At 39.9% G+C, this 15,522-nt stretch overlaps 1 protein-coding gene across 1 annotated transcript in view; it reads right to left on the bottom strand.

Annotated features, from left to right (window-relative positions):
- PTPRR (protein tyrosine phosphatase receptor type R) overlaps positions 1-15,522 on the bottom strand; it is a 139,383-nt gene that overhangs the window by 18,621 nt on the left and 105,240 nt on the right. Inside the window, exons 7-9 of the mRNA XM_059816422.1 lie at positions 9,977-10,061; positions 3,135-3,214; positions 815-952 (exon numbers count right to left, since the gene is read on the bottom strand). Coding sequence (XP_059672405.1) covers positions 815-952; positions 3,135-3,214; positions 9,977-10,061 — 303 coding nt within the window. The remainder of the gene's footprint in view (positions 1-814; positions 953-3,134; positions 3,215-9,976; positions 10,062-15,522) is intronic.

The raw sequence follows: 15,522 nt of genomic DNA on the forward strand, positions 1-15,522 counted from the left end.
GCAGTTTGGACTCAAGAAAAAAGTCAAACTCCTTTATGTGTGTCTCTCTCTTGTCCACAAGCCCTGTAAACCACTTCTTTAACATTCAGTCTTCCAGAACAGAGCTTTGTGTTGGCCCCCTGCATAGGAGAGTGATTTTCATTCCTAATGTCTGGCAGTCACAAATATGGACTCTGGCACTATCAAGGGAAGCCTGGCAACAATTTACATGAATACTAAATAAAGCTATTAAAGATGTAGTTGGGAATTGATCCAAAAGTCATAGAATGTGTAATAGGCAGTTAGATGGTCATTAGCAATTAACTTGGTACTGAGGTAAAGAGTCACGTATTTCCATTCTGGCTAAGTCCTTCCACAGTATCAGCATTTGGGAGCCTAAACTGTATTTCTGATGGTCCAGAAGATTTTTAATATGTGGACTGGATTCAAAACCTGCCATTATAGCAAAGTCCAAACTTCAACCATGTCAGGAAATGTCTAATCAAAACACTAACCATCTATTGTTTGTATGCCAGAAAGTAACAAGAAGTACAGAGGTGACCAACAGGTAAATTAGGTGTTTCTTAAAAAATTATGAACCCAACAGCACAGATCTAGAAAATGGAATTGCTTTTTGTCTTTTTTTAATACATCTCTTATGATGGCTATACAATTGCAGTTGGTGTATTTGGCTACCTCAACACTACTTTTCACATTGCCCATTACCAGAGTATTTAAGAGCCAGTTATCTGCTAGCTTCCTTCCATATCTGCTAAGGTTATTTCTACAGTACACAGCCATAGGAATAATTTCTCAGTTTGGCTAGTTGTCATACCTCATTTTTTTCTTTCAGCTTTGTGATCATAACAATGACAGGACTGTCTTCTTGCCAAACCATCTGCCAGAAATCATTCACGGTATTAATCATGGGTCCCTGGGTTGCAATGAAAGCTTTCTCTTTACCTCCGTATCCCTGGTTTAGAAACAGACACAAAAGCATTTACTTCAAATTCATGTGGTTGACCAAAATTGCAGGTGAATGTTCTAAAAGAGCAGAAAAATTATTCTGGAATTTAAAAAAAAAAAGTTATTTGAACTGAAAACAGTTGTGACTAACAGTAGAGCAGATCAGAAATTTTTCAGTAGAACAGTTTTTCCTCTGGAAACTACTGGTTTGATGGACTGAAATGGTCCTGAGAATACATCAACCCCTCTCGAATTTCCCTGCTTACTTGGTTTCTTCTAGCTTACTCCGTTCTCCAAGTTGTTGGGGCTTTCCATCAACCAGTGATACTTTAATCCATGATTTATATTGCTGCCATGTTTACAAGATTGTTTACAGTTAACAAGCCACAGAAAAACAATGAGAACTATAAAACTGGTTTCTATGAAGATTCATGACAGGAAAAAAGATTTAACATACATGAATGCTTGTGGAGTCAAAGACTCTGCTATGCATCTTTGCTAAGAGAGAAGTGCCTTTATGAGACCTTATAGGAGGGACAGCATATCAGTATAGGGAGTCCCAATACACACAAGTGTATAGGATGTCAAAGAAAGGTCAGGGAATCAGTGGGGAAGCAGAGGAAAGGCAAGAAGAAATGGGAAAAATGAGATTGCCTTCTTATTTTTTGGGTGAGAAGGAGAAATTGTGAGTTTGTGCAGTGACAGGGTGCCCAACAGTAACACAGATCAGGAGAGCTTAGCAATGTCTGAAGGGGATGAGTGAATGGAGAATGGCTGGAGGTGGTGTGGGAGCCTCTAGCTATGGGTCTTCCTTTTGGGTGCCTTTCTCCCTGCCAGCTGTTACTCGTTGCATGAACCAATGGGATAGATCCTCAGCTGGTATAAACAGTCCTCCTTCTACTCACCAATCTGCCTGAACATACTTTGCCCAAGACAAGTCTGTCAGGATCCCAGCAAGCCTAATGATACTGCATACATGGATGTGAAATACTGTTTCATTGCTGGGTTTTATTTTTTCTGCAGTTGCTGACAGTTCAGCTGGTGTTAGCAGCAGGAGAAATTACCATATGTTGGCCTGAGGGGTGGTGGCATGGCGAAAAGGGAGACCTCACAGGACTCAGAACATGGCCTGGCGGCTAGAAGAGTTGCTCTCCAAAGAGAACCACTCTGCTTAGCTACATGATGACGTCTTTCATACAAAACACTGAAAGTACAGGACGTAGTGAGGCAGGGTAAGGGGCATGGGGGATGTGTAAGTATATATTCATGTACTGTTATTTAAATAAGCAACATCATTGTAGAGCTCTGGGGCCAAATTTCAGTTGCACTATTACATTTATTCCAGCTGAGGATATGGTATGTAACTCTAATGAAAACATTTAATTTTGCAGGTAGAGGACTACACTCCTAAAACATGACTGAAGTAGTTTTTTAGTAGTCTATTCAGCATACACTGTGCCATGAGTTCAAGAAGGCTCTGTGTGTGTGTGTGTGTGTCATCGAGGATTATAACATAGCTGACACTTAGAAATAATGCTTTACAACAGGGTTCATGCTGATAAAGTCTTTGTATCAGGTAACCATTCAATATAGGGAGTAAAATGTGAACAAGTGTGTGTGCTGGTGCACATGTGTATATTTAACACAACTGTTTATACTCCTTTTCACAAACTTGTTACAGTATTTATTTAATTTCAGCACTATCAATTGATATAGTTATGCATGAAAAAAACCCATCACCACTGAACTTGTTTGTGAATAACATGACTGCAATGAGCCACCATACAGCTTATATTGCTGTTGACTCTGATCTTCTCTTTACCAAAATACAGGCATCTCTGTCACTGTTAAAAAGTAACCCTCTTTTCCTTACTATAAGGCAGTAGGACAATATTAAACAGTAAATATGAAGTAAACAAATAGTAATGCATGTATTTCTTAATGTTTTTCATAAACTATTTGATAAATTGTTTTCTTACTGCAACTATTTTAGTACATTCATGGCTATGTGGTCTTTGTTACAAACAGCTCATGAAACTATTTCTGTCACACCAATGTAGACAAAAAGATTAGGAATTATCAATGAAGATGAATAGAAATAAAATGAGTGGCACCTTGGTGAAATCAGCTATTCACGTGGAAAATCAAATATTGTCTCAAAAGCACATGAAGAGCGTACATTTACTTACCCTAATGTAGTTAGCATTTATGTAGGTACTCAAGGAGTCAGATGGATTTTTTGGTTTCAAATACACTCTGCTTAGAGGATCTAAGAGCACAAGGAAGATGAAAATTGAAAAGAAAACCCATAATTAGAAGATTTCTATAGAGAATCAAAGACTTGTTGGAGAAAATAATCTACTGTTACTCGGGGTTGTCAGGCACTAAAGCATTATGCATCAAATTCTTCCCTCTGCAAAGGACCATCACGTGTAACTAAGGTACACCTATACTGCACAATGCTGGGCTGCGTAGAAGTATCTCAGCAAGCTGTGGACATATCATTGTATGATGCTAGATAATTATACGAAGTCCTTTGGATTCAACTTTGATATCTTCGTGTAAAGCTGTACTGTTCCAATCACTGCAGTTGGATTTAAGTTAAGAAAAGCTCTCTCTGCCTGGGATGAAATCAGCTATGTGTTTTTATACCAATTTAAGTTCACTGTAAGGGGCTGGACTAGGTAATCCATATCCTTCCCTTCAGTTCTGTGTTCTCATCTGAAACAATTTGTGACCATTCATGTGTACTAGACTGGACACACAATGCCAAAATACAGGAACATTGTCCTTCATGGTCTTCTTTCCTTCATTGTCTTGGATGATCTAGAACAAAGTGGGGGCCAGTTCTGTTGAGTATAGAGCTGGGGGTTACTAAATCCCTCCTGCAAAGGAAGTTTTTGCTTGCTCACTTGTGATGATGTGATTCCCCCAGGTATAACCCTTTTGAAATTAAAGCCAGTAAATTCTCAATTGCACAGCGTAACAGAAAGGGATAAGGAGAAGGGGAGTGAGGTGCCTCCGTTGTGGCTGTCTAGGGGCACACTTTGACTTTCTTCACACCTCTTCTGAAAAAATATTATACTGTTAACAAAATGATCTGGAAATATTTCTGTACTGAAAAAAATAATATTTTCTTCTGGCAATTTACTTAAATAATTAATTAGAATCAGCAACTTTTTGACAGTATACAGTCACCTGTTGGTTTGGAAATAGTCTCTGGATAGCTGCTTTGCTGAGTGCAATCTAGGCAATGTGTTCAAAGATACATACGTGGATGCTGAACTGGGGAGTGGTAAGAAAACACTATTTATTATGTGGCCCTGCTGTTTAAACAAGCAATATATAATTGATTGATATGCTGTAGCAAAACCCAGTATTTTCAGAGTTGCTTTTGGATTTCTTTTGTGAGTTTTCATCCTGTTCCTAAGAACAAGATAAAATCTTTGCAAATCAAAGGAAGAGGAGGGATGATCCCCAACATACTTTATGTCCTTTTCCCACTGGAGGTCACAGGAACGTCTTGGACAGGAGCAGAGCCACCAGCCACCCAGGCTGGTGTTTTGAAAGTATGTTTCTTAAAACGTGCAAATGGATGCATGACTTCTAGTTCAAAGTCTGTACATGGAAGTCTTGTCCTCTGCCTTAATAACACAACATGAACCCTAGTTAGCTTGTCTTAAAATCTCTTTGTACTAGCTTTCCCAACTTTTTCACTTAGAGCTTTTTTTTTCCCCTTAACAATATGAGGACAGGAAACCTCTCATTCCTTTTCAGCACAGAGTGATTATTAGCCATTTCCACAAATGCCTCAGGCGACATGGCCTTGAAAAAACACCCACTTCCTCTAGCTCACACAATGCCTCTGATTCTGGTGCAGCTTGACCCCTACCTTAAAAAACCTCTTCCAAGCAGACTCAACATCCAGTTTAATTACCATGTCTTGAGATAAATCCCTCTGTTACTAAGGAGCAGCTAAATCAGTTTCACAATTTCTGAGACCTCCTTCCCACTCCAATCAACGAAACAAACACCACTTCCAAATGGGAATCTTTTATAAATTAACAGTCCTGATCAGTTATGAAATAGGTAAGTGCTGTAAACTCAGCTCTGAAATGAGGAAAACCTGAGTGCTGCTAAAGAGCCAGAGCCACTAAGCAATCATCAGACACAAATGGAAGTAATTAGCTTCCTCCTGAATGACAAATACCTTGGAGGTAATAATCTTTTCCTCAAGGATGGCAAAGTCTGAGAATCTGAAGCTACAGCAGAAAGACACAGATGGTGGCTGCAAGGCTGAATTCATCAATGTTTGTAAAGCATCTTGAAATGCAGCAGAGCTGTTAAGCACTTATAATTACTAATAAAAAATGTCTCCTACCATTTTGACTGCGGCAAAATTACTGCTGTTTTCTTCCATGTATCTGGGAAGTCTGGAATAGCTCTCCCATTAGAGTAGAAGAAGCTTCCTCTAACTCCATCTTTAACAACTGAATATTGACCTGAATTTACTAGGCTGGAGGAGTAGGAGGGTGTTAAAGGGGCTGTAGCTTGCCCCCATGAGACTGCCCAGTGCAGGGAACAAGCTGGGCTATATGGTGGCACTGCTGAACAGCCTCCCCCGCTGCCATCAATACTGGAGGTTCATCCACTCCATGAACCACACTTTGCCATGAAGACCCAGGGCTTTGTCCCATTGCAAAGTCTGTATTCCTTGTATGGTAGGTATGATGTGCTGTGGTTATTTTTTCTACTTCCATTTCAGCTGCTACTGTGTTCTGAATTCTTCAGGGCATGGGTATGTCTGCATTTGTAGCACTTCCAAGGTAAGTCATTTGTTACTCCTAGTCCAGTCCTAGTTGCCTTACCAACAGCAGGACTGAAATACTGTGAGAAGGGCTGTCCTTAAGGTATTTCTGGTTTGTGAGCAGGAAAGGAAGATGAAAATTTTGTGAGGCAGACTGGTCTCACACTTGCACCCCAAAAGATTATAAACCTTTCAGATATTGAAACATTTTGAAATTCATCCACCTCTATTTTGCCTGGTTTTGCTTGCAGTCTATAAATGAATTACGGACACTGGCATTATTTGGTAAACGTTGTAACACAGAACGTGGAAGAATCATACCAGACTGCATTCCCAGTCTCTGCCAGGGGGGGAGTAGGCTATTAGACTTGCAAATAATACAACTGCCTCAAAACACTTCATGTATAAACCACTTGTAAACTAGGCATCATTTTTTAATCTCATCTGAATAACTTTCTGTCACTTCCCAAATAATCCAGGATTTCTCAATGGAAAACTTAATAGATTTATCATGGTAAGTGCTTCTGCGTTTTAAAACATGCTTCAGCATTACAAAGTGAAGTTTCATTCATGCAAAGGGAATCTTTCTTATCTACTAAAAACAAGGTCTGCCTGATATCCATTCACATTTTTAACTGTGCAGTCTACCATACGTTAATTATTATAATATTGGCTATTTACAAATGTTATAGATGTTATGATACTGGTGACCACAATTAGGACACATTTTGTTGACTCACATGGATATACAAAACTGTTTTGATGAATCCATGTTGAATTCCGCTAGGATTAAACAGTTTTTCTCCTTCTGCTTTGTAAATATGATTTTTTTCTTTACTCTTTGAAAGCCTGCTGGTGATCCTATTGCGTTCATTAGGGAGCAGGACTGGAGCAAACATGACCATTTGTAGTCAGGACTGTAGTGCAAGGGAGCTTGAAAATTCTCAACATCAAGAGGACGGTTTTCAGCATCTGTCTATAAGCTTGCATAATAAAGTGCTTTGTTCATATGATTTAGATTTAACTTTCCCCTTGTCTTTAGCTAGTGTTCCAGAGCCAGTTTTAGCACAAGCACTTCAAGCAACAGCTTGTGGGTTTGAGGGTCTGACCTGCCAAGTGCTTTCTACCTTCATGTTACCGCGAGTCTGCTGTTCTGCCCTGAGTGTTTTCATGTAAGCTTTTGCCCTGAGGGTACTCTTCAGAAAGGGGTGAGGAATGACATCCAGGTACCTTGGATGTGTTCCACACATGAAGATACCCACAGAATAGTGTTAAGCCGCTTGCGCCTTTGTAAGCAAGAGCCCATGCATGCTCTGAAGCCCCACGGGAATTCTGCTTCTGGTTTGAGGTGGAAAAGTGAGGTAGGAAGGGGAAAAGGTACAGGGTTTTGAAGCTGAGGTCCTGCTGCAGGGACACGTAGCAGGGGCTGCAGGAGACAAGCAGGCAAAGGTGAAGATGTGGAGTAACAGAATGAGGAGGGAGCAGCAGGGCTGGTGTTCTGCCACAAGGATGTGAATGTCGTGAGAGACTGGAAATCTGTGTGCAGGATTGGGAACCTGCTCAGAGGGAGTGAGAAATGCTGTAGGTGGATGGCAGAGGGAATACAGCTGAAGATATGGAGCGGGGGTTTAACAGGACCGGTGGGTGGGGTCACAGTCAGGAGGAAGGATGGAGTGATTTTAAGGAACTGTTTAACCACTTGCCTCTGATCCCACACTGTCCTCTCATTAGTTCTATTAGCATATTATTATCAAGCAAATAACACTTAGAAAACTTAAAGAGGCATCCTAATGTTTGCATAAGAGCATTGGCTATGTTATACTGCAACTGAAACACCTTTCATAGAAATGTAACATTCCCTGCACTTTATAATTTTCCATATAGAATAATTTTCATTAGGCATTCATTTTATTTCACATTAGTGTATGTGGCTGGGTAGTATCTATTAACACGAACCTGCCCTCATGAACCTTGTCACATAATTATCTCTTAGAAAATGAGAACACCCTCCACAGCGCAGAGGGTGGAGCTGGCAGGACTGGGCATTTTTAGGAGATAATACATCAGCTCAAACGTCAGTTGTCACCACAGGTGCCCCGATTCAGGAGACGCACCCAGCGCTGGGAATGGAAAAGCTGATGCAGGCATATGAAGCAGCAGGTTGATATCATCTGAGCAGGAAACCAGGAAGGCTGTTGTATTTAATCACTCAAATCATTTCCAAACCCTCTCAGACTGGGTGTGGGGTGTGCGAGTATTTATTATGAGCATGTGCCTCAATCCTCAAAATATCTTCTTTGAAAAAGCCTGGTGCTAACACACAACAGACCTTTTGATTTCTGTCAAGGACGGTTACAAAGTGCCTGTCAGTGAGTAGCTGTGGTGCACACGGGCAGCGTGCTTGGACTGAAAATGTGCCGCTAACTCCGCGGCACCTCCCAGCTAACTGGAGGTGAAAACACAAAGGCATGCTGGTTCTCAAAGCTCATCAGCATCAACCATGGCCCAGCTGTCATGTCCCGATTCAAAACACGTGCTGCAGTGAAATAGGACTCTTCAGATTTGCAAGGTGTTGCTGAAGGTGAACCTGACTGTGGCTGGGGCAGGTAGGACGTGAGATGCTATGGGAAGGGAGACCTCCTTCCAAAATTCTGCCCGTCAGGCGAAGGGAGGCTTGGCGATATCCTGGCTCCACTGCAGCTGATGGCAAAAGTCCTGCTGTCGTCAAAGGGGTCAGGATTTCACCCTCTGTGTACATCCTGTTGACACTGGGCCAGGCTCTAAGGGACACTGAATTTTCTGGTTACTTGGTATATAACTTGCATTCAGTTATTTACTTTCTTTAATTCCCTTCAACATTCCTCGATTGCACTCAGATGCACACAGCTATTGGTTGCAATAGATGAAATAACCTTGAAGACAATGGAAATCTTACTGGGGGCTGAAGGGAAGCGAGGACTCCACACAACGAGTTTCTTTCCCAGCTACATATCACATTTCTGAGACTAATCTAGCAGCTGAAGACCATCAGTTTTCATTAATTTGACTGCAAAGGCCTTTGTATGATGTGAGCAAATCACAATGCATTCAGGCTTGCTGAGAGAAATCTTGTCATTTAAAGTGTGTGAATTTGCATGACTAATATATAACATAGGCCTACAAGGACATTATAGAGATTATTGGAAAACAAATTTCTAGTTGATAGGCTCTGCTGTCATTGTAAAGGTATTCTTCATTCCAAAACTAAACAAAGGGATCCGTTTACATTTTTCTGTGGGAATGTCCTCCAACATTTTGAATCACTGAACTTTTTCACTTTGGTGATGTCAAAATTTATAGAAACTCAACTATTCATGTCTATATTTATTTAGTGCAATGTTGAAACTTCTGCAACCTATTTTGAATCTGAACACAAAACAAAATGAAAGAAATGGAGTTATCTCATTATGCCCCAACAAATGTTATGAAAATAGTTGCATTTCAGAGAAATGCGTATTTTGAAGGAAAACTATTCCACTGAAAAGTTTTCAGTCACCTCTAATTATAACAAAGCAACTGTTACTTGGTCAGAAATAAAGAATTTGGGCCAACAAAAATACGGAAGCGGTATAGCAAAACGGTGACAAGTTTACAGCAACGATGAGGCAGAACTGTGTGAGAGTGGTTTTCTTACTAATGTAAACAGATTTCCACAAAGCCAATTGGTGCATGGAGAAGAAAAAACCCAAAACACCAGAGGGCTTATAAAGATGGAAGTCCACTACAAGAAAGGATAGGATGCACTTAATGTTGGGCAGGATCCCAAGTAGCTTGACCCAGTCAGAGGGAATTCAGTGACTGCAAGGCAGTGTGGGCTATGATGGAGGCAACAGTCTTGGTCCTCTCATCCTCCAGATTAGGGGAGCTACTTCAAGGCATGGCAGACCTCTCCCTACCCGTCTACTCTTGAGCTGCCCTCCAGAGAAAACCAGCATGCACCCAGGCTCCATTTCAGTACGTGGTTGGGATGCTGCCAAAGTGTGTACCTACTAAAGCATCCAGTGAGAGTTCCGCATTTGCCAGTTCTACAGCACTGAGCTTTTGTTATCTTTCTACATAAACTATAAATACACTTATGAATAGGTACACAATGATCAAAGATAAAGACAGCTAGATTTTCACAGCAATATGCTCTCCAAGCAGGACTAAATGTCATAGTAGGAAACCATGGGCTAACTCACTTACTTGGCAAAATTGTTTTATAGCGGTTTTTAGTTCCATGACTCGGGATGTCAATTTCTTTGGGATCCACAAAATTCATTGGTATTTCCTATAAAAAATAGATTAAATCAGATTGGTGTTTCCAAAGGAGCCATGCAGGAAATTATCACCAGAAGGCCATCTGCTGTTACACAACTGTCTTTTGACATCAAAGTTATTAAGAAAAGAAGTGGTTCCCACCTCAAGCCTGTCAACACCCTTCCTTTAATAAACACAGGGAGTTGCATATTGAAGGAGTGACTTCCAAGGAACGCTTCTGATGAATTATTAAAAGCAAAGTTTTTACAGGATTAGGAGAGTGGTTAAAATGCACAATAGTTCTAGAAAAGTGGAGTTGAAAAATGCAGTACTGCAGCAGAAAAGCACAACATTTCATATAATTGGGGGAGGAACTTTCAAAATAATTAAATATGAACATATGGCAATTTTTTTTTTAATTTTGTGAAAAGCCCATAACAATGTCAGTCAAAGACCTCTAGAAACTACTAGAATGAAGTGCCTTAGTCTTTTGCATTCAGTGACTCAAAAGTGTAATAAAAATCTGAAGCTATTTCTCTTGATTCTCATTTTGATCTTTTAGTGACTGACTCACGTTGTCTTCCTCAAATACGCAGATGTGCAAGTAACAAATGTGACAGCTGGCTTGAAGTTCCAAAAATATGCAAATGATAACCTCCTTATCAACTTAAAATTACTGATTTTCAAACTATTTGTCAGCACGAAAAGTAAAAATCCTCCAATTTTTCACGGAACAAAATGTTTCACTTGGTCTTAGGGGAGGGAAGAATAATTTTGATTTTGAGGTCCTGAGACATTGTTAGTGTTCTTACAGTTGAATAAAAACAACCCTTTGAAAATGGCAAGATGAAACATGTAGGGTTTTTTTTCCCCGCAGATTGTGGGGGAAACAACCAGAACAATCTGGCAAAATCACATTAAAAAATGCTTCAGTTGACTCAAATCTTCATTTTTTACTGATTTTTTTTGGCCACCATTATTTAAATAAATAATTATTTAAAATTATTATCTTAGGATAAGCTGGAATTTGATCTTCAGTAAATTAATACTTCTACTTAAAAGCACAGTCATTACTAGAGACTTAAAAACTTCATTGCTAGCCTGGGACATTTATCCAAAGAGACAGCGGCATATTAAATAATTGCCTCTTACAGACACAGAAGAACATGAGGAGGCACAAAAGGCATGTTCCTACCCTATTCAGTGCAAACCTCCTTTGACTTGCACCACTGGAAAATTTACTTAAGGATTTTCCTACAAAATGATCTGGTTTCTAACTCCACAGGCACAAGCCTGCCCAGGACTTTGCCACAGATATGATGCACGACCACTGTCCTTCAGACCCAAGCTCTGGTCCTGCCCAGCATGACTGGCTGCTGTGGGTTTTTTTTTAGAGGAACAGGGATGAGGCCCCCTAACAGCTTGCCAAGGATGCACCCAACAACAGATTGTTAGATGGGTTCACCAAGCAGGGGAAGGTACTCTCTTACTTTTCTGGTTGAAGAGAAGACAAAGTTAAGTAAAATTTAGATGGGTCAAAATGAATTGCTTTGATTCTTTTTTGCTTCCCAACTTGGCTTCTAAACATCTTACTACATGAGGCTGCAACTTCTGTGTTGTTTTTTGTTTTTCTACCTTCTCTGCCTTATGCCCATGTGTTTAGGGGACCTTCTTTATTTTTCCTCTCTCCCTCACTCGGTTTCTTCTTTGATCTCTTCCTTGCTCTTCAGCTGACTCCTCAAAAGAATGACTTGCTGCCTCTCATTTCAGGCCAGCCAAAGTGTTGCTGCTAAGGTACACCTTCCTTGCAGGCACTTCACCCAATCCTTTTTCAGCTCCCTGTACTGCCATTCATATGATGCCTGTGCTAAGCGCAGGATCGTCTCACTTGTAAGACTCCATTCCTGCATAAACCTCATCCCCGTTCCTTCAGATCAAACCATCTCACCTCTGTCCTGCTTCTGATGCCCCTTCCTCCTCCATGAAACTGCAAAATGAGCTCCCACATCCCCCTCATACTCTGACTTTCACCCCTTCCCAGTGGTGACATCTGTGAGACTCTTCCCCTTGGCCCCTGGGTTCCGAATTGTCCTAACTGGCTCTGGTATGGGCTAGTGGCTGACCTAGAGCTTCCCTGGTTCAGTTCTGGCGTAGTATAAACACCAACAGTGCATGGCTTCTGAAAGGTTTCCCTGCTGAACTATATACCAACGGAGAGAGAGCAATACATTAAGCCTGTATTTAACGTGATCTATGTCTGTCATCTACAGAGACTGGAAAAAGATGTGTGAGGAAGAGTCCTCTGCCTGCACAACAAGAGATGGTGGTCAGTGGGGCTCGTCCAGCTGCCTGGCTGTCTCCCTCTCAATGCCTGCTGAAATTTTAAAATAGTTCATCAGATGGCAAGTTACTGACAGATGGAGAAATGCCACCGAGTTGAAAACAGAAACTCATTTCTCTGGGCCAACAAGGTCAATTAATAATATTAATCACTTACATCCTGTAAACATTTTCTAGTCAGTGGGCTCCTCCCAGTAGTAAGTACTTGTGGGGCCAAGGGCACAGACAGAAATCTGACAATACATCGTGGATCACAGCCACAGACAAGTCACTTATTCTGAAACTGGCTGTGAAAAGCAAGGGATTATTCCAGAAAATATTAGGATATTATGGGGATAATGTTCCTGCTAACTTGGGGGAAAATAAGCCCAGCAGACTGCAAATAGCATGAACATGTGCAAATTAGCATACAAAGTCTGTATCTATATAGGCAATATATATAGATTTCTTTTATTAAATGTGTATATTTATTATAGATAATTAAATAATTACAAACAATGTATAAACCGCACACATTCATGTGCTCAGTTTCATGCATGCAATTATCGATGCATACGCATCTATGCCTTTGTTCATGGGCTACTTCACTTCTCTGGACAATACTCTTCTAATAACAGCTATTTGAGCTCACATTAGCCTTTAAATGCTACAACTGTTCATACAGTCGAAGAGATATGATTTGGGACTCTGAAAGCATTCAGGAAGATGTGGAAAAACTTAGGAAAACTCAGGCATATATTTATTATACCCATCCCTCCATTTTTAAGAGAACCAAATTTTATAGATTTAACAACCTGGCACTTTACCATGCAGGACTGTATTTTCTGACAATCTGGTATTTTGGGCATAATGAATTTTTCTGTTCTGTCACCAACTTCAGACATTCTGTCTTTTGAATAGTAGCAGCTCAGGCTACTAAAGAAGTATATGCTGAGCAATTTTTGTTTTTCCTCCTTGCAAATCTGGTGTATTCTCCCAAGTAAAAGTAGCCAACCTTTTCTTCAGCATTAAAAAAAAAAAGGAAAATAGCTCTTTTTTCATATTAAATATTATGGAAAAATATTTTGATGGTAACTTGCAATTTTTTACAATAAAAAATAAAGTTAATGCCCCCTTAATTGTTAATCACAAAATTAAATATTAATTAAAGAACTAAAAATAACCTGAAACTGCTCATGTTTCAGTTTTCAACAGAAAACTTCGAACATTTCTCCACTTTTTGTACACTTGGAGGGTTTTCATGGGAACTAATAATTTCAGTGTATTTCTTTAGCTAGTTAAAACACGCTGAGTGAGCAGAACAAGTGAGGGTTATATGTTGCGTTCTTTGCATGCCTCAAGTTCCTACTAAAGCTATTATCTGTAGCATGGAAGATATTAAACAGATACTGGTCAACAGCTTAATCTTAAAACACATTCTAAAAAATGGTTTAGAAATGGAATAGACAAGTCATGATCTTTTCAATAAAATTCTGTGGAAACACTGAACGGCCAAAGTCATGTTATGCCCCACTGAGGCACAAATAAAATGTGAGTCTCTATTGCCCCAAAGCCGTGCATGGCTGCTGTGTGAGAGGATTCAGGTAAACAGGAATCTACGGAGGTGCCAAGTTGTCTGTACAAACTGTCTTCTAACATGGGGGGTTTAAGCACGATGAAGTTATTTCTTCTAGCTTTCCTGCCTAAGCAGCAGAACGGCAGAGAACCGATGGCATAACTGGTGATAAAAGTATGTTGGACGCTTATAATTTTTTCCATATACACTGTCTGACCAATTTTTGGAAAAACAACTGAGGGATTTATTTTTCTTAAGCAAATGACTTTTACTATAAACCCTGGCTTTTTAAAGGTGAATAAAAGGACTGCTTTGTAGGATGCAATTATTCATAATGAAAAACTATTTTTAGAGTAAGATGGCACTCATCATCTATTCTATTGACTTGCATGCACAAATTGAAAACAAAATGAAACCCGAGAGGGATCGCATGCTCTGGCATGTTTAGTAAGAACTGAATTGTTTGTATGTCTTTGTTAGACCTGTGGTATGTTCAAGGGGTTGTATAGGTCTTCCTGCTCTTACATGGCTTGTTAGGATACACATTTCTGTGTGGCTCTATTTATTAAATTTGAGCTATTAAACCAGCCTTAAAAAGCTTTGCTTGTTTAGTTTACTTTGCTAATGAGTTGTAAATTCTAAAAAAGTTAGGCTAAGGTTGGGTTGGGTAGTTGGTTATGTTAGGTTCCTCCTCTCTGGTACCCTCTGATAGCACTTGGTAGCAAGGCATCTGAGAGAACTAGAACGGGACAAGCTTTTCTTTGTATTGCACTGGTCACCTGATACTGTTCTTTTAGCATGAAAACCCATGAATAATCACTCCATATTCACCTCCTCCTTGCTATGATGATTTTATAGGCTTCTGTTAGAGCCTCTCACAGTCTCTTTTCTAGGCAGAAGAGTCCTTGTCTAGTTAGTATCTCCTGATACAGAAACTGCTCTAGTCTGTGATTATGTTTGCCGTATTTCTGTATGTGCTTTGAGATGGAGAAATGAGAGCAGCATGCGGTTATGAATGCAATATAGATTTTTCCAATGTCATAAAGATGTTTTCTATGTTATTCTCTAGTTCTTTTCCCAAGATTCTTAGCTTTGTATTTCAGAACCCATCAAAGTATAAAAAATTATTTTCTCCCAAATGCCCAACATTTTATTTATCAACCCTGAATTTCCTCTGCCTCATCACCATAAAATCACCAACCTCATAATCATAAAATTCTTCCGTAATTTCTTTGAAGTCTATTTTTAATTTTACTACCCTCCATAATTCAGTGTCCTCGTCAGACTTCACCACCTTACTATTTATTCCCTGTTCCAGATGACTTCAGAGCATCTTGGTCAGTATCAGCTCCAGAATAGATGCCTCTGGGACTCCACTGGTGACCTCCTTTTACTCTGAGAAGCAACCAATCCTTCCAGTGCTACACTGTGTTGATTATTCCCCACTGCATAGCATTTGTTCATATATCTATTGGCTTCTTTCTTGATGATAATTCCTTCCAGTTTCTTTGATTTAGACATCAGATTTCTAGGTCTGCACTTCTCTGGATTTCTTCTGGACCCCTTCTGAAAAGCTCCTGTTACCTCTGGCCCTCTG

The sequence above is a fragment of the Gavia stellata genome, chromosome 4 (assembly GCF_030936135.1).
Source record: "Gavia stellata isolate bGavSte3 chromosome 4, bGavSte3.hap2, whole genome shotgun sequence".
Lineage (NCBI taxonomy): Eukaryota > Metazoa > Chordata > Aves > Gaviiformes > Gaviidae > Gavia > Gavia stellata.